This window comes from Chanodichthys erythropterus, chromosome 4 (genome assembly GCF_024489055.1).
Source record: "Chanodichthys erythropterus isolate Z2021 chromosome 4, ASM2448905v1, whole genome shotgun sequence".
Lineage (NCBI taxonomy): Eukaryota > Metazoa > Chordata > Actinopteri > Cypriniformes > Xenocyprididae > Chanodichthys > Chanodichthys erythropterus.
Genome location: NC_090224.1, coordinates 38512669 through 38531915, shown reverse-complemented (window position 1 = coordinate 38531915; position 19247 = coordinate 38512669). Strand labels below are relative to the sequence as shown.

General features: G+C 39.5%; 1 protein-coding gene across 1 annotated transcript; it reads right to left on the bottom strand.

Annotated features, from left to right (window-relative positions):
- Window positions 1–3277: 3277 nt before the first annotated feature.
- Window positions 3278–7281, bottom strand: LOC137018324 (polymeric immunoglobulin receptor-like). The gene is made up of 4 exons (XM_067382926.1): window positions 7153–7281; window positions 6656–6973; window positions 3742–4059; window positions 3278–3645 (listed from the first exon to the last, which is right to left on the bottom strand). Exons 1-4 carry the CDS (start codon window positions 7190–7192, stop codon window positions 3278–3280), a joined length of 1044 nt encoding a protein of 347 aa, XP_067239027.1. The 5' UTR covers window positions 7193–7281.
- Between the last annotated feature and the right edge of the window lie 11966 nt (window positions 7282–19247).

Sequence of the window (19247 nt, the reverse complement as noted above, 5' to 3'; positions counted from 1 at the left end):
ATCATTTTCTAATGTTGAAGAGACATCTTACTGATGTCATTCACACATTTACTACCCAGAATTCCATTTCCTGATGCACAGAAACTTTGCTTGTTTGAGTTTCACACTGAATAATACAGTACATAGCAGTGTTACTGATGGGCAGATTGGCCATCAGGCAATTCTAGCAAATGCCAGAGGGGCCGGACTGTTTTTTTTTTTTTTTTTTTATGTGGGCTGGTCAGTTTTATTTTTAACATATATAAATAAATAGTTTTTTCATGCTGACAGCGCATAGGACGGGTTTTTATTGCTAGCACGCTTTCACTATGGTTATAATAATGTTAATAATAAACTGCCCCGCCCCCTTACTGTTTCTATGTATATCCGACAAGAATGGCGCTCTCACGCCACACATCAGCTCTCTCAGAGTCAAAACTACATTGGAGCAAAGAGGACACTGACAATGCGTCGACAGACAAGAGAAATTTAAACAATAAATACCGTTTTGTGGCTCTTTAATGTGTCTTGACAGATTGCTGTAGCGCCTCAGTTCAAGCAGCTCTACACATTTTTCAGATTCAAGTCCACAACGTTAATCTAACTGCTTTGTCGGACATAAATGTGGATATGGCGTTATGATTGGTTAGATCGCCTGTCAATCAAACTCAGTCAAAATCAAGCACATCAGCATCAGAGAGAGAGCTCAACACAAGCAAATTGTCAGTAAAAGTTAGAAAAAAAGGAAAAGCGGTGGAGGAAAAGAAAAAGATTCAAGAAAGCAAAAAAAAGGCTCTTAAGTCCGACGCTGCCAACTGCCTAAAATTAACCAAACTCTTTTCAAGGGGTTTAAATTTTGCTGTTGTAGCGGAGGACAGTGATGTAGGCTAGAGGTAAGAAAGTCATTTTAACGAAATTCATGCTACTTTGCTCCAGTGTTTTTTGTTTGTTTGTTTGTTTTGTAGGCCTATTAAACAGTTGTATAGCATACAACCAGTGGTGTAGTCTAGTTTTTTGTAGTGAGTATACTGTGAAATTCCCATCGCTCGTAAGATATACTGTCCATGTCCAGAAAGGTAATAAAAACATCATCAAAGTAGTCCATGTGACATCAGTGGATTAGTTAGAATTTCTTGAAGCATCGAAAATACATTTTGGTCCAAAAATAACAAAAACTACGACTTTATTTAGCATTGTCTTCTTTTCCGGGTCTGTTGTCAATCCGCGTTCACAACTCCGCAGTGACGCTGCTGACGTGTTATCTGGTGTGCCCAAGCTTCGTTGGACTGATTTTATACTGTTTAATGTCAATCACCATCTAACTCAGCCAGTTAAGATAGCCTTAGATGTTATGAATATGGTCCCTGGAGCATTATCAGCTGGCAAGTTTCAATGCACAATTAAGAGTTCAAGTTGCAACTATTTTTACAAAATTCTGGGTTACATATTTTGGGTTCATTTTAATCCAGCCATATTCCAGCCGATTTAGTGTCAGTTATTTTGGATATACTGTATATCAGGTACAGTTCATGGCAAATTTTCACAAGAAAAAAAAAAAAAATCTCTCAACTAATGCTGTAAAATATATAGTTGGTACTACATTCATATTGAAGGTAAAATTAACTGATTTGTATACAAACTTAAACTACACAAGGACATTTTTGTAATATTAAAGTTATAATAGGCCTACTAACTTTAAAATTATTTTTTTGAAATTTATTTTTTGAAATCTAAACATTTAAATGGTGGCTGTCAACTTGACGGATTTATTCAAACATTCATTATATAGGACATCAATAAAGGACATTAAAATATATAATTAATATGTAATATGGGGCATATATTTAGCTAAATGCTCCTCTCTAGAGTTAATTTTTTGGTCACGAGTTTATTCACTAAATATTGAAATCTCTTCTGAGGTAACGTTAGCCTAAATCTGACATTACGTGACATTGTTTACAAGCGTCTTTCCGCAGTTTTCACCTGATTACGCTAATACACAAGACATGATATGGATTTTATTAAGTTGTTCTGTATCTTTTAACATACCTTTTAGAAGTTCGTTCATGTTTATTTCGCGCTGTAACTAGTATGAAAACGGAGGAGAGAATCAGTTCATGTGCGCTTCATGCTGCCGCTTCTCTTGAACTGATGAGGCGATACAGCGGTCATGACACATCAAAGAGCGCCAAAGCGGTATTTGTTTTGTTTTGTTTTTTCAGTGTAAAATGGGCAGAATTTGAAATATGAAACTTTGTTTCATGTCAAAAACAACAAACCACAATTCGTATTGTGATTTATTGGATGGTTACGTATCCTCTCGATTTTTAAGTGGGTATACGGAAATCCTTGAACATTCCTAGTGTGTATACGGCGTATACCTGCGTATCACGTAGACTACACCACTGCATACAACCCAACCGACCCTGACAAGTGTGGTAAAAGAACTGGCAGCAGAAGCCTCGTTTACACTGCACGCGTGTGCAGATCGTTACGGTTACGGTGTCAACTCACACCAGAAGCATTTCAGAAGCGAAGCGGCTGGATTCGTGAGACCACTAGATTTGCCTGTCCAACGTTGTTTTCGTTGTTTTTTTTTTTTTTGTTGTTTTTTTCTTCATGTTTTTAATGGCTAAATTGTTATATTTTGTCCGGTTTGATTGTGTTTATTGCTATGCCATACTTTATTTTGCTGTAGCCATACAGATGAAGTTAATACACTTAAAAGTCCAGTTATAGACAACAAAAACAAAGAAACTTCAAGTTTTTCAGCTTCGAATCTCTTGTTGTCAGTTTCTGGCCTCCTAGTGATGTGAAATATGATCGGGAGTTTACTCAGGGTGATTATTCTGACTTTATTTTGTATTTGAGCTGCGCGTCTTGGACGCGGCGTCCGTCAAAAATAGACGAGGCGCATATCATTAGCGAAGCGGCGCGGCTGGTGTAAACACGAGCATTGACTAGAGTGGTCGCGTATCAGCTCCGGTCGCAGCCGTAACGAGCCGCAGACTCATGCAGTGTAAACGAGGCTTAAAACCTGCAGTTCTACTGCATCCAGATGACCACACCTGTACTAACATTAAAAACTGTAATACTGCGTCCAAATGAGCACTAATGCTGCAACACCAAACACTGCAGTGATACGAGATGAACACACACTGAGAACTAAAACCTGCTAAATAAATTAAAAATAAAACGTAAAAAAAAGTTGTTAAACCTGCTTGAACAGAATCAGCTTCAAACCTCAGTGATTTTAAGCAACATGATGAATAAGATCCAGTGATCTGCTGAATAGATGTTAGTCGTGGTTTTCAATGAGCTTGAGAAAATCATCCGTACCTGTAACTCTGATCAGGACTCGTGTGATGAAGCTCTTGTGTCCTTGATCAGACTGAACTCCACACCAGTATTCTGAATGTTGTTCAGTCACATGACTGATGCTTCCCGTCAGGAGCTGCTCTTCTCTGTCATCATACAGCCGGATCTTTCCCTCAGGACTCCATCTTCTGCTCTGATTCACAGACGTCTCTTCAGCACAGAGATCATCTCCAGATCTCCAGCAGAGAAACTTCACATCTCTACTGTGGGATTGTGGGTATTTGCAGCTGATGTTCACAGATCCTCCTGCAGCAGCTGATAGACTGATGCTCTTCACACAACAATCATCTGTTTGAGATCCAAATAAAGAGCAGCAATGTTAGAATTACCAGATAAATTCATGAATTCTGTCAAATAATGCAGAAATGACTGAAAGCGTCTCACCGTCACTGATGTTCAGATTAAACTCAGAGAAGAAACTGTATTCTTCAGAAACTTTGACTGTAATCTTATATTCTCCAGAGTCGTTCTCATTCAGCTCTCTGATAAACAGACGTAAGAGACCTGCAGATCCGTCATCATGAACGGAGAATCGTCCGACATGTTTCCATTCTGCTGCTCTGTTAGTGTTTATTACAGTCAAACATCGATCTGCTCTAGATTTACAGACACATTTCTCATGGTTCTTGTGTTTCTTCTCATATTTGAAGTTTATAATGATGTTTCCTCCTGAATATCCTCTCACGCTCCTGATTTGTTGAGCTGTTAAACACAAATCCAGATCATTTGTCATTTTGTTCTCAATATAAACACATTTATCTGTCACTTTGCTGCAACATTTGATATGAGTGTAAATCTTCCATCAGGAGATCAAAAGGTTATTGATGGTGTCCAGGGTTGCCAACTTTGGGACTTTGGCTGGAGTGAGACTTTGTAAAAATTTCAGTTTGCGTGTGTGCGCGGAGAAAATGTTTGGTAACCCTAATTTTAAAAATCAATGTCAGTCCATGTTTACTTAGTATCATTGGGGTGAAATAATTTATTTTATTTTTTGTCAGTTTTGTTACCTGACAGGGGCGGAGCCAGACATTGTAAACATTAGGGGCTTATTCCAAATCTATATTTGTCCAAAGACATTTCAATTTTCTATTAATAGCTTTAATGACATGAAAGGAGCTTTTGTTGTCGTATGAAAATGTACATTATTTGACACTGTAATTTGTAAAACTTTGTTGGATGTACCTCCGCTAGGTAAAATCAAAAATTTTGTACATTTTAAGGTTAAATGCATCAATCTGGTGCACTCTGGAAACTCAAAATTAAGTGCTTCAACCCATGTACAGTGTGCAAATTGAACAAAGAAACAGCATTGACTTGTACCTGGACATTAAAAAGGGTTCAAACATTTTTTTATTTATTTTTTTAAATACTTTTGTACTCATTTCTGTTTAAAAGATATCCTTGCGCTTTTATTTTGATCACCAGATCACCAGCTGATCGCGTGCACAAATGCGCGCTCTTCTCTTTAAAACACGCAGCACACACAGACTGTATATATACTTAATCACTGTCTTTTGCTGTTTTATAAAGGCACAAAGCCATATCACAGTTTCGATTTTAGTTCGTTGGCAAACGTAGTATGTTTTAAGTTTTCAGTTCATTATGAAACGGTGGCGGCAGCAGAGGGTCATTAATGGAAAACACTGAATGAATGTATAGCTGATAAATGTGCTAAAGTTGTCATATCGGTTGTTATATAACAAAACGTATATAACGTAACGTTACTCGGTTACTTACGTAACCTTGGTTCCCTGAGAGATAAGGGAACGAGTATTGCGTTGCGAAGCTATGAGAAAACTCATTTTCTCGAGAAAATAACGGCCATGGTGTGTAAAGCAGAAGCAGCTTGGCCAGCGGCGGAGTGTGCACGATCCGGGAGTGCTGAAGACGTTCTGTGCTTTGGCCGCTCTGTCAGGGGTGTTTCCTCCGAGTAGGCAAGGGAGGCAGTGCCTCCTCAAAAAAATAGGATGAGAAAATAATCCATATTACATATAAAACAACACAAATATTACAAATTATGACATTAAAAAGAGCGCAAGTCACGCGTATTTCTTAAGGAACATTGCCCAACAGCGACACCCGCAGGTAAAGTTACACAGAGGAGTCATGCCTCCCTTTCCTCTCATAGGAATCTATAGAAAATCATCAGAACCCCGGCGTGTGGTGGGTTTTGTGGGGGGTAATTGAGAATGAATGGGGGAAAGTCACGTGAGAGGAGGCAATGTCTCCATCACGCTATGATTGGATGTAATTGGTTATGATTGGATATGATTGGTTTGTGCGATAAATCCCGCCTCTCGTTGACGTGCGCGTTCCGCGCGTAGGTTTGACTGAACAAATGATGGCGTCAGTCGGAAGACTAATCGAAAAGTAAGTAAACAGATCACCCAGTTAGATATATCACTGCTTTATGTTACATCAAAATCAAACTTGAAATGGACTGAAAGCATGATTACTGCGGGGTTTTTTAGTGCAATCAGCTTGGTGAAATTAAAAATGCAATTCGTGTCTGTGACAGACGGTGTTAATGGAGCATGACTGATGATCCAAAATATTCTAGGTTGACAATTAAAAAGAAAAACCGCAATAAACAAATAAAATATATTGTTTAAATTATTATTGCCTTTAGTTATTATTTTGGAATGAATGTAGAAATGCTTAAAACACTTGATGCTTGATGAGATTGACTTGGTTTTGATAAATAGAACATTACATTGTTAATGTAAAATTACAAAACAGAGTTGTATTTGGTTTCTTTCTTTTTTTTTTTTTTTGATGTACTGTAAAGTAATGTTAATTTAACAAGGAAGATTTGTCAACTTTAAGAGTAATGCACATGAATTTACAATGATTCATAAAAAAAAAAAAAAAATTTGTGCCTCCTCATTTGCGCGCGCGGCCGGGGCTCTCTCTCACTTCTCACACGCAACTGACGTATCACGTGCAAGGTTTTCAGCCAATCAACGATCAGAGAATACTGCAGTGAGAACGTTGTAAGGAGATGTAACAGCTGTGGGCCTTAAACTCCTCTCCTGTCATTAATACGCTGTGGTCTAGTCATCAACAGAAAGTAACGGATCGAGAGGGGAGAAGAATGGATTTTGGCGTAACATTTCTTGCGTGTGCGTGAGAGTGTGAGATTGATGCTGAAAGCGTGAGTGTCACGCCAGATGCGTGAGAGTTGGCAACCCTGGGTGTCTGATATGAGTTAGACGTGTGAACGGCAGTAATTACAGTCAGTGTTGAGTATCGTGATGTTCTGGAGATCGTCACGGGTTTGAGGGTCTCAGTTACTCACCTGTTACAACCTTCAGATTCACTTCAGTGATGGGATCTGGTCCAGTGATCTCAGTTCCACAATAGTAGATCCCAGAATCCCGTTCACTCAGATCTCTGATGGTCACAGTGAAGACTGCTGATCTTGTGTCGTCATACAGAGAGAATCTGTCCTGCTGAACCCATTTATTTTTCTTTATAGTCCGGATTTGATCTGTGCATGTTGACCACTGTCCTTTACAAAAATACTTTACATTTTCTTTATATCCATCATAATATCCACATGTGATCGTGACTCCTCCTCCTGAATATCCCGTCACACTCATGGAGATCACGACACCTACAACAAACCAGCATTTAATACAAGACTAATATATACTGAAGTGAGATTCATTTTAAAGTGTCTTTAAAGGTAATTTCACCATGTTAGTTCTAGATAAAGACTTTTGTTCATTATTTAATCTCTGTTCTGCTTCTTCTGATGTGATTGTTGATCAGGACTTGAGTTCAGATTCTTACCAGGAATCATCAGCAGAGTGAAAGGCAAGATGATCTTCATTCTTCTCCCTTAATAAATGATCTTCTCTGTCAGTAGATTCAGTTCTTCTGAAGCTCTCGATGTGTGTTCAGATGAGTTTTGAGTGTTTCTTTCCTGGTTACATGTTCAACATGAAGTGCTGAATGTGACGCCCACTTCCTCTGAGAGAGAGAGGATGCAGTAACCAGCTGATAATAAGCATATTCCTCCTTTAACCTTGATTATATTAGACCCTTTAAAATTGACTCTACATCAGTTGAGCTCATACCATTTACTTTACCTTTGACTGATTACCAGATTGCCATTTTGGCCTGTCCAAACTAAAAATTAAGCACCATGTGGATTTGCTTTCTATTTTTTATACTTAGGCCCATGAATAAAAAGTATAGTCGATGACACTTCTCTTCAAATTCTACATCATTCTTCCAATTGAGATAACAAAGCTTCAAGTCAACCACAGTAAAATTAAAATTCATGAAACAGTTTCTGTTTGTCCACAGAATGGACACCCCTCCTCTACCTGTGGATCAAGGTGTGCTCTGTGTCTGTTTGTAGCTATTAAACCTTTGAACAAGCCTATAAACATAGCAATGAGACATGAACATGAAACTACAAAATAAGACATGAAACATGAACAAAACCAAAACTAGGTGTGACATAATTTTCACATAATATGTTTTAAAAATATGTTTACTTTCATTTGTATGTCTAATGTCAAAAATGCAAAACGTTTCTTGTCTCACATTCAGTTATGAATTACGTTAATCATATAATATTGATCAAATAATAGCAAGTTTTTAATAGCAAGTGGGCTGTGAGCAAAACAGACTGTTTTAGTGTTGAGCCTTTTATAATCAGCAGTGTTTGAGAGCTTAAACTGTCTGAAGCATCAGCTAGTGTGTTTGTCTTTCAGTGATGCCATCTGACATCATGATGTATTCCTCCAATCTCCTGCATGGTTCAGGTTTCTCCATTATGATCATGAAGCTGCTCTCATACTGCAGACATACTCTAGATCTGGAGGTATTCGCATTTGTTGTATATATTGCTTTACTGGATATGATGGGCAGTTATGGTAATATTCTCAATTACACTGATTTCTGTTTTAAACATGGATTCATATGCCATCCTAAGGAGTTTCACACAGTTCTTAATGCCATACCTCAAAACATGGTGAAATTGGATTCTTTACACTATTCTGAGACATTCTCTCTCTCATCCCTGTGTTTAGTAACTATTCTATTAGAGATCATAAATGTAACAACATCAGCATATTAGAAGTTTCTTCATTGATGTTCTTCATCCAGATCGGCTCAGACGTCACTATATTGTTAAAGATTTATAAGGAGATAAGAATGGGTTGCCTTACTTTTCCAATTTTCCCTACAGTAAAATAACTTCATTTTAAAATAATGAATGATATGTATTCGTCCAAAGAATTCCTGAGGTTAGAATTTTGTGAGAATGACATTGGAACTACTGAGCTCATCTTTTTTGACTGTAAATACTCAAAGTTGTTCTGGTCTCGGTTGTACAACAAAATCCTGAATCAACATCCATGTAAACCTCATTAGTTGTAAACAAGTTACATTTGGTGTCCTCAAGAAAGATTGTACACAACACTAACCTTTTCAGATGTGCTAAATTCTTCATTGATAAATGTAAATTGAACAATGTTTGTAAAATCTTTGAAGTGACTCCCATGAATGCAGAATTGTGAGGAATGTTGATCTTGAGTGACGTAATAAAAGTCACATTAATTCTGATATGACTGTTCAGACTGAGGTCACATTGCAAAACATCTGACCTCTATTGGACTTAGCTAAGTGGCCCACCGAAAATCCTAATCGAAAAGATCAAATTTGACGCTTTTGTGTCGTTCACAGTCATGATAAAAACAGATCTGAGTCACATTGGAGAATAAGAATCTAATTTGAGCCTCATATAATTGCAGTCTGCACCTTACTGCATTTAATGGTTTTGTTTTAGGTATGGTACTATACAGGTGCTGGTCATATAATTAGAGTATCATCAAAAAGTTGATTTATTTCACTAATTCCATTCAAAAAGTGAAACTTGTATATTATATTCATTCATTACACACAGACTGATATATTTTAAATGTTTATTTCTTTTAATTTTGATGATTATAACTGACAACTACGGAAAATCCCAAATTCAGTATCTCAGAAAATTAGAATATTACTTAAGACCAATACAAAGAAAGATTTTTAGAAATCTTGGCCAACTGAAAAGTATGAAGATGAAAAGTATGAGCATGTACAGCACTCAATACTTAGTTGGGGCTCCTTTTGCCTGAATTACTGCAGCAATGCGGCGTGGCATGGAGTCGATCAGTCTGTGGCACTGCTCAGGTGTTATGAGAGCCCAGGTTGCTCTGATAGTGGCCTTCAGCTCTTCTGCATTGTTGTGTCTGGCATATCGCATCTTCCTCTTCACAATACCCCATAGATTGTCTATGGGGTTAAGGTCAGGCGAGTTTGCTGGCCAATTACGAACAGGGATACCATGGTCCTTAAACCAGGTACTGGTAGCTTTGGCAGGTGCCAAGTCCTGTTGGAAAATGAAATCTGCATCTCCATAAAGTTGGTCAGCAGCAGGAAGCATGAAGTGCTCTAAAACTTCCTGGTATACGGCTGCATTGACCTTGGACCTCAGAAAACACAGTGGACCAACACCAGCAGATGACATGGCACCCCAAACCATCACTGATTGTGGAAACTTTACACTGGACCTCATGCAACGTGGATTGTGTGCCTCTCCTCTCTTCCTCCAGACTCTGGGACTCTGATTTCCAAAGGAAATGCAAAATTTACTTTCATCAGAGAACATAACTTTGGACCACTCAGCAGCAGTCCAGTCCTTTTTGTCTTTAGCCCAGGCTAAAGCTGTCTGTTGTTCAAGAGTGGCTTGACACAAGGAATGCGACAGCTGGAACCCATGTCTTGCATACGTCTGTGCGTAGTGGTTCTTGAAGCACTGACTCCAGCTGCAGTCCACTCTTTGTGAATCTCCCCCACATTTTTTCTACCATATCTTTTCCTTCCCTTCACCTCTCTATTAATGTGCTTGGACACAGAGCTCTGTGAACAGCCAGCCTCTTTTGCAATGACCTTTTGTGTCTTGCCCTCCTTGTGCAAGGTGTCAATGGTCGTCTTTTGGACAACTGTCAAGTCAGCAGTCTTCCCTATGATTGTTTAGCCTACATAACTAGACTGAGAGACCATTTAAAGGCCTTTGCAGGTGTTTTGAGTTAATTAGCTGATTAAAGTGTGGCACCAGGTGTCTTCAATATTGAACCTTTTCACAATATTCTAATTTTCTGAGATACTGAATTTGGGATTTTCCTTAGTTGTCAGTTATAATCATCAAAATTAAAAGAAATAAACATTTGAAATATATCAGTCTGTGTGTAATGAATGAATATAATATACAAGTTTCACTTTTTGAATGGAATTAGTGAAATAAATCAACTTTTTGATGATATTCTAATTATATGACCAGCACCTGTATTGAAACTCTTTGGTCATTTTTGAGTGAGATGCTAACGGTCTCATCAGATTCAATGAACTATGCTAAGCTATGCTAAAAGTGTTACCGCCAGACCCCAAGATCGGCTGAATGGATTAAAAAATGGCAAAACTCAACTGTTTAACTCTAGGGGAGTTGGAAAATGTTCAAAAAAAGTGGAACTGCGGAACATGTTAAACTGCGCCCCATAAACACAATTAAGCCCAGAAAAAAAAAAAAAAAAAACAGTGAACCACTCCTTTAAAACTAGAAAAACTGTTGTGCTTCATATAGACAAAGAATCCATTTACTTCAGGTGTGTAAAGCCAAGGGAATACTTGAAAACGATCAAGGTTTCTGGCAGCACACTGAATCCAGTACAGACTGAAGAGCCTAGCACATTTTTTTTTATTTTATAAATTTCATCATGCAAAAGTGCAAAGCACTACTTGTTTTTAATTCACATGCACTTTGCACTTTTGCATGGTGCAGTTAATAAATGTTAAAAATAATAAATGTTTTGCTAGATTTCTTCAGTCTTTACTGGATTCAGTGTGCGGCCAGAAACCTTCTTGATCGTTTTCACACACAGAACTTGACATCATTTTCTAATGCTGAAGAGACATGTTACTGATGTCATTCACACATTTACTACCCAGAATTAAATTTCCTGATGCACAGAAACAAGAATGAAAAAATAGAATCGCAAGCTGTTTGTTTGAGTTTCTGGAAATAAAGCCTGTGGGTTCACACTGAATAAAAGAGTACATAGCTGGATGACCTCACTTAAACTGCAGTGAACTATAGTACAAGTGTGGTAAAAGAACTGGCAGCAGAACTAAAACCTGCAGTTCTACTGCATCCAGATGACCACACCTGTACTAACATTAAAAACTGTAAAACTGTGTCCAAATGAGCACTAATGCTGCAACACCAAACACTGCAGTGATACGAGATGAACACACACTGAGAACTAAAAACTGCTTCAAACTGCATCAGATCTCCAGGTCCTGCATTCACACTGATGAAGAAACATAAGACGCTGACAGAGACACTGTAAGTTTCAGGAACAGTAAGTAATAAGAATGTGAATGAACAATTATCTATAACTGTATAACAATATTAGAGTGGTCACATTTATAGAGTGAACTGAAGAATAAATCAGTCAAACACACAAACACTGTCCATTGCTTTACTATGTGTGCAGTTTCTCATTGTGCAGAACAGCAGCATTTTTCTACACAAAGATGCACTTTTACCTGCATAGACTGAATCATACAAACTGCAGTTTGTGGTTTTGCTTTTTAAAAAAGACAGAACCTCTAAATTAAAAATAATCCAGTTGTTAATCCTGTTTTAATAGAATCAGCTTCAAACCTCAGTGATTTTAAGCAACATGATGAATAAGATCCAGCCCCAATAGAAATTTTACGCTCCCAGAACATTCTCAGAACATCCCCACTGGTGTAAAGGACGTTGTCTATTAATGTTCCCAGTACGTTCAGAGACGGTCACAATGTGGAGTTCTTTTAAGGTTTGGGGGACGTTATTTGGCGGACCTTCACAGAACATTCAGGACGTTCTCTGAACGTTTAGGGAAACATATTTTATTTGGAAATGTTCTCAGAACGTCCCTGCTTCCCTTGTCAAAAAATGTAATTGAAAATTAGAACTAAAGTGACTAATAAAAGCGGCTGTTCAAACAAAAGCTATTTTTTCTTAAATGTCTTACAAAAGACAAAAAAACAACAGCACATGCATGAACTAATGTAACTGCTGTATCACAGCATCAACAACTACACAGTTACTGTCTTTAAATAAAGCAACATGCAGCAGAACATCAGTGTTTCTGGATCATCACCGACTGAAGCACAGGCACTACTCTCCAGCATAATGATAACCTCACAAAACTCAGATAACAGAAACAACATTAAACACTAACAGATCTCTCTAGATCTCAGCATCTTCACTTATTGCAAACCACTCTGACTTTATTTCTTTCATTCAAATCTTCTTAATGAGATCTTGTGTCGACAACATCATGCCCACCATACAAATCAGGAAGTTTCCCAACCAGAAGCCCTGGATAAACAGTCAGGTACGTCACATGCTGCGTGCTCGCTCTCTTGCATTCAGATCAGGCAATGAGGCCGAGTACAAAGCTGCGAAGTATGGACTGAGAAAAGCCATTACAGCGGCCAAGAGGCAGTATAGAGAGAAGCTGGACAGCTTCTATTCTACTGCTGACTCGGGGCGGATGTGGCAAGGCCTGCAGCACATCACAGACTACAGGACCACCATCAACAAAAACATCTCAACAGACAGCCTGCCGGACAACCTCAACACATTCTACACCCGCTTTGAGGCCTCCAGCTACATTGCAGAGAGGAGGCTCACACACACCTGGACCAACCAACCCCCCTCGACTACAGCTCCGCCTTCAACACGGTCATCCCCCATAAACTCACCAACAAACTGTCCACACTTGGTCTGCACCCCATCCTCTGTGACTGGCTCCTAGACTTCCTGACTGGCAGGCCTCAGTCTGTCAGGATTAGTAATAGGACTTCAGCCAGTATCATCACAAACATTGGCACTCCACAGGGTTGTGTACTCAGTCCCATCCTCTACACCCTGTTCAACTACGACTGTGTCACCTCCCACAAGGTCAACATCATCCTGAATTTCGCGGATGACACCACAGTGATAGGACTTATTGCTGACGGGGACGAGGCAGCCTACAGGGGAGAGGTGGCCAGTCTGGTGTCATGGTGTGGAGACAACAACCTCACCCTCAACACGGACAAGACAAAGGAGATGATAGTGGACATGAGAAAGGAGAGGAGAACGCATCAGCCACTATTCATCCGGGAGCTTGAAGTGGAGAGGGTGAGCAACTTTAAATACCTGGGTGTCCACATCAGTGAGGACCTCAGTTGGACACCTCACATCACTGTATTTTCTGAGGAGGCTGAGGAAGTTTGGCATGTTGCCAAGATCCTCAGCAACTTCTACAGCTGCGTCATCGAGAGTGTCCTGACCAACTGCATCACTGTGTGGTATGGCAGCACTACTGTCATGGACCGCATACGCCTGCAGAGAGTGGTGAAGACTGCGCAGAAGATCATCAGGACTCCACTGCCCTCTCTGCAGCGCATCTACCACCGTAGAGTACACAGGAGAGCTGCTTCCATCCTCAAAGACCCCTCTCACCCCCAGCACGGACTGTTCACACTTGTACCCTCAGGATGGAGGTACAGAAGTGTGAAATGCAGGATTTCAAGACTGAAGAACTCTTTCTTCCCCTCTGCAGGGTACCCGCGGGGTCTTAAAAGCATTGAAAAAGTCTTAAATTTGATAATCTAAAATTAAGGCCTTAATAGCCTTGAATTTGGTATACAAAGTCTTGGATTTCATTACAAAGGTCTTATTTTTATTTTTTTTTTATTTTTTAACTTTTCCTAGGATTAAGTTCATACCGTAACAAAATGAACTGTTACTAGTGAAGGCTAATTAAAAATTCATGCAGCATAATGTTGAGTGCACCTCGCGCTCCACGTCATAGCAGTAAGCGTGAAAGCTCGCGCACCCGTTACTATGGTTACTAGGCAAGTGAGGTAAATTACAGAACAAGATAGTAGCTAGCCTAGTTTGTCGGCTAAAATGGGAAAGTGTCGGTTTAATCCGCTGTGGACAAGGAATCCGAATTACGTTTGGGTCAAGCCTGTGCCAGGAAATGACCGCGAGGCCTATTGCTGTTGGTGCAGGAAATCTTTTAAGCTAGCGACAATGGGTGTTACGGCCCTGGACTCCCATATGAAAGGTGCCAAACACACCGCGTGTAGCACTGCTCACCAGCGCCAACCACCTATTGGCCCGTTCTGTGCACCGCGGATCTCTTCGGTTACTGAAACAGCTCTGACTATCAATAATGAAGACATTTCTACAATAGAAATGCCACCACAGCCAAGGAACATTCTATCGTACTGTGGCTCGACACCAACTCTGCGGGCAGAGGTGATGTGGGTCCTTAAAACAGTCTCTGAGCACCACTCTTACACTTCAAATGAAAACATTACAGAGATTTTTAAATTCATGTTTCCTGACTCCGAGGTTGCAGCTACATTCTCGTGTGGAAGCAACAAAACGGCATATATTACTAAATTCGGATTAGCTCCCTTTATAACGAAAGAACTGACTGACCATGTCAATATGTCCAACGGGTTTGTGATCATGTTTGACGAGAGCCTCAATAAGATGACGAAAAGTAAGCAGTTGGACCTTCATATTCGCTACTGGGTGGACGACCACGTCCAGTCACGATACCTCGGCTCGCAGTTCATGGGTCATGCAACGGCGGTGGACTTGCTCAAACATTTCAAAGTAAGTTTTTATTCTGAATTTTAAAAATGTTGAGTTTTTTTATTTATAAATAATATATGATATAGTAAAGTAACATAACACGACCAAGTGAGCTGTTCTATAATATCACGATTGCAAATGTTACATTGAATGTATAGTTTAATAAACAAGTAGCCTAGCTAATATGTAGTCACTTACAATTTAGACGCAATATCGTTTTGTTCTATTTCAACGACGAAAATAGTTACAAAAGAAAAGCAACACTAAAGTGCTGTGTTTTGTTATTGAATGATTCAGCATTTTGAACAAATCGTTTTAATGAATGACTCAATGATTCATTTATTAAGACGGTCACTTGCTGCCACCTATTGGTTTATTGTTTAAAGGCATTATTGTTTTTTTATATTATTTGTTTAAACATCAATCTCATAAAATTATTTATTACAGTTGCAATTTTGCAGTGTAAATGACTTAATTTGATTGATATCGGCAGCCTTATTATTAAAACTGAATTTGATCAAATGTAAGAATTTGACAGGAAAGAGAGTGCATATATATATAGTAAGACTTATAAAAGTAAATAACGCCCCGGTGTAAAAATCACAATTATGCAGATTTAAGTATGTAAAGTCTGATGAGAATATTGCTTCAAAATAAATTTGATTTATTTATGACAGACATTATTTAAAAAGTAGAAACATATGTCATTAAAAATGTATTGTAACATTATTATAAAAACGTCCTTATGTGTGATTTAAATGGAAGTAGCTTACAAATAAATAATTTTTAACCTTTAATATTAGAATGATGTACCATCTGGGGTTCCTTATGGTTTACTTTACAGTGAGAGATTTTTTCTTGTTATGTACTGTACTTGATAGGCCCCAACTTAATGAATATGATATCAAATGTTTTCTTGTCAGAATGCACCAGAATACTTCATTTACATGTTTAAATCATAAAAATTGTCTCATGGGGGATAATTCCCCAGACCCCCCTACAACAAATTACTTCGTAAACATGTCACCATTTTCACCAGTTGTGAGTTTGCATGTCTGAACCTGTATCTCACCACTCAGACAGAACCCTTTAACCTTGAGGCCCCAACCTCCATCACACTAGCTATTATGTAGGCTATATAATGTCTTTGTTTAAAATTTGCATTTCATGTCTTTTAGGTGTGTGTATGTGACCTTGACTTGAGGAAGATGGTCTCTGTGTCTATGGATGGACCCAATGTTAATTGGCTTTTTTTGAGATGCTGCAGCGGGTGTCACGATCACCAGTGAGAGTGCCCTATCAGCCACTAGAGGGCACTCCATCCCGGACTCTCATTTCCACCCATTGCATTCACTACATTACCCATAAGACACTTCCCTGGACTCATTAACCTCGTTCACTGCACCCAGCTGTTTTGTGTTTGTTCATTAGTGTCTGTCTATTTAATCTCAGTTGTTTCTGTCCTCAGTTGTGGTTTGTTGTATTTTTGTTACGTGCACTTTTGTACTCCTGGCTTTTGTTTTGTGGACTGTTTCTGTGATTTTGACCCTTGCCTGTTCCTTGGATTACGTGTTTGGAGTTCCCTTAAATAAATCTGTCACGGATGCACACAGAAACAAGATGGTAAGATCCAAGTGCAGTGATGTTTATTTAAGGGAATTCCAAACACGTAATCCAAGGAACAGGCAAGGGTCAAAATCACAGAAACAGTCCACAAAACAAAAGCCAGGAGTACAAAAGTGCACGTAACAAAAATGCAACAAACCACAACTGAGGACAGAAACAACTGAGATTAAATAGACAGACACTAATGAACAAACACAAAACAGCTGGGTGCAGTGAACGAGGTTAATGAGTCCAGGGAAGTGTCTTATGGGTAATGTAGTGAATGCAATGGGTGGAAATGAGAGTCCGGGATGGAGTGCCCTCTAGTGGCTGATAGGGCACTCTCACTGGTGATCGTGACAGCAGGAGCATGCAGAGCATTTTGGGGGTGCTCAGCTGGCAGTGGTGGGGAGTTGTGGCCTGCATACTCTCCATAATGCTGTCAAATGTGGATTCACCGACTGTCATATGGAGAAGTTCATAAGAGCTATGCATACAATTTTTCACAATGTGCCAGCAAGAAGGGAGGATTTCTGTAATCTCACAAAGTCCAAAATCTTCGCTTTGCCTTTTGGTGGTCATCGCTGGTTCGAGAACCTCCCTGTGGTGGAGAGGGCCCTTGTCATCTGGCCAGACATGAAGTATGTTGAGGCTGTTAGCACCAAAAAGCTTCCTAACCCTGGGACGTCCTCCTATGATACCATTGCGGCGGCAACCAAAGACCCTCTCATTCTGGCAAAGCTTCACTTTTTCATGGCAGTGTGTCGAAGTGTAACACCTTTCCTCACCAGATACCAGACTGATGAGCCTGTGCTGCCTTTCATTGGTATTGACTTGGCTGAACTGCTGAAGGTGAGGTGAATCTTCTCATTTTATTGTCATAGTGATTTTAAAATCTCCTCTTGTTCAGTTACGCTAAGACTACAGCTAAGACTGAATGAATTGAAAATGCAAATATTTTGAATAGTCAGATAAATTAGGCTCATTTAATAATACTGAAGAAAAGAAACATTGTGACATTTGCTTTACTGTTTCAACCCCCTCTCTCTTGCTACAAGGGCCATTTGGAAGACACAAAGGTGTTGATAGTGATCAAGCCCTATAGGCCAAAATGTATGTACATTGGGGGGGTCTGCAAATGGTCACACCTTTAGTACAGTGGGGGAAGTTTTAATCTTCTGATTGGTCAGTTTGAATATCTCACAATTAGGTTTCAGTCACATGGGGGAAGGGATAAAAGAAGATTGTAACTGTTGCTCTGTCTCTTTTATTCTCTGCTCTTTTTCTGGACTTCTCTTTTATTCTTGGCATTTCTTGGCCACTCTCTGGCCTTCTCTCTCTTTCTCTTTCACTCTCTATTTAACTATCTCTCAGGTAACTTTTTTCATACATGCATTTACATTTACATTTATTCATTTGGCAGACGCTTTTATCCAAAGCGACTTACAAGTGAGGAATTCAACAAGCGAGTCGTCATGACGAGGCAAATAGACACAAGAAGTGCTCCCAAAACAAGTTTTAGGCAGTGCTCAGAGTATCATAAACTACAATAGAGAGGGATTAGAGGAAGTGAAATGATAGGAATAAAAAGTTTTTTTTTTATTTTTTTTTAAAAAGATGAGGTTAAGTGCTCACGAAAGAGATGAGTTTTCAGCTGTCTTTTGAATATTGCAAGGGATTCTGCATTCCGAATGAAAGCAGGAAGATCATTCCACCAGCAAGGAACAGTGAACGAGAATGTTCTGGAGAGTGATTTCGTGCTTCTCTGTGATGGTACCATGAGACTTCGCTCCTTTAATGAGCGTAGGCTTCTGGTAGGAGTGTAGACTCATAAGAGTGAGTGGAAGTAGGAGGGTGCTGAGCCTGTGGTAGATCCGTAGGCAAGCATCAACGTCTTGAATTTGATGCGAGCAGCGGGGCGGACTGGCCATTGGGAGCACCGGGACATTTCCCGGTGGCCTGATGGTCATTCTGGCCTGCCGGCTGCCGCTGTGCTGTCGATCAGACTGACGTGCAATAGGCTGTATGCAACTGCGAATTAATTGACGCACTTATGAATCTGCGAATCAGGCGATCGCGGAGTGAAAATGACACCACCACATGACCCAACATCAGCGAAGCACTGCCTAATTGGCTATATCCAGAGGCAGGCTTTATCTTGAAAAATAGTGAAAAAATGGAGCGTAAACGCAAAGGAGGAGCAGAGAAGGAGGAGAAAAAAAAGGAGAAAAGCCCTGGCCACAGACGCAGCAAGTTGCTGCAAAATCCCAGCCATGTTCGCCGGTAAGGGAACAGGTCGGTCAGAATTACATTTACATAATATTTACCAGGGGTGGGGAAAAAAAACGATCCGTTCGGTTCTCCACACTCGGTTCGGCACGCGCTCGGACTGCTGTTCAACTTAAATCTGACGAAGCATCTGTAATATGGTTTAATATAAATAACACGTAAAACAATCAGGGTTCAGTTAATATATGTTTCTGTTGATGGATGAACATTCTGGGTTCCCAGACATTACAACAACAGCGATGAAATTTAAAAAATAAATAAAACCGTTCACTCTTGTTAAATACAAACA

Coding starts and splice junctions, on each gene's coding strand:
- LOC137018324 (XM_067382926.1), bottom strand. CDS start 7,192: ATGAAGATCATCTTGCCTTTCACTCTGCTGATGATTCCTG. Junction 4,060..6,655: donor GAATCTGAAGGTTGTAACAG/GTGAGTAACTGA, acceptor TGTGTTTAACAG/CTCAACAAATCAGGAGCGTG. Junction 3,646..3,741: donor TAATCTGAACATCAGTGACG/GTGAGACGCTTT, acceptor GATCTCAAACAG/ATGATTGTTGTGTGAAGAGC.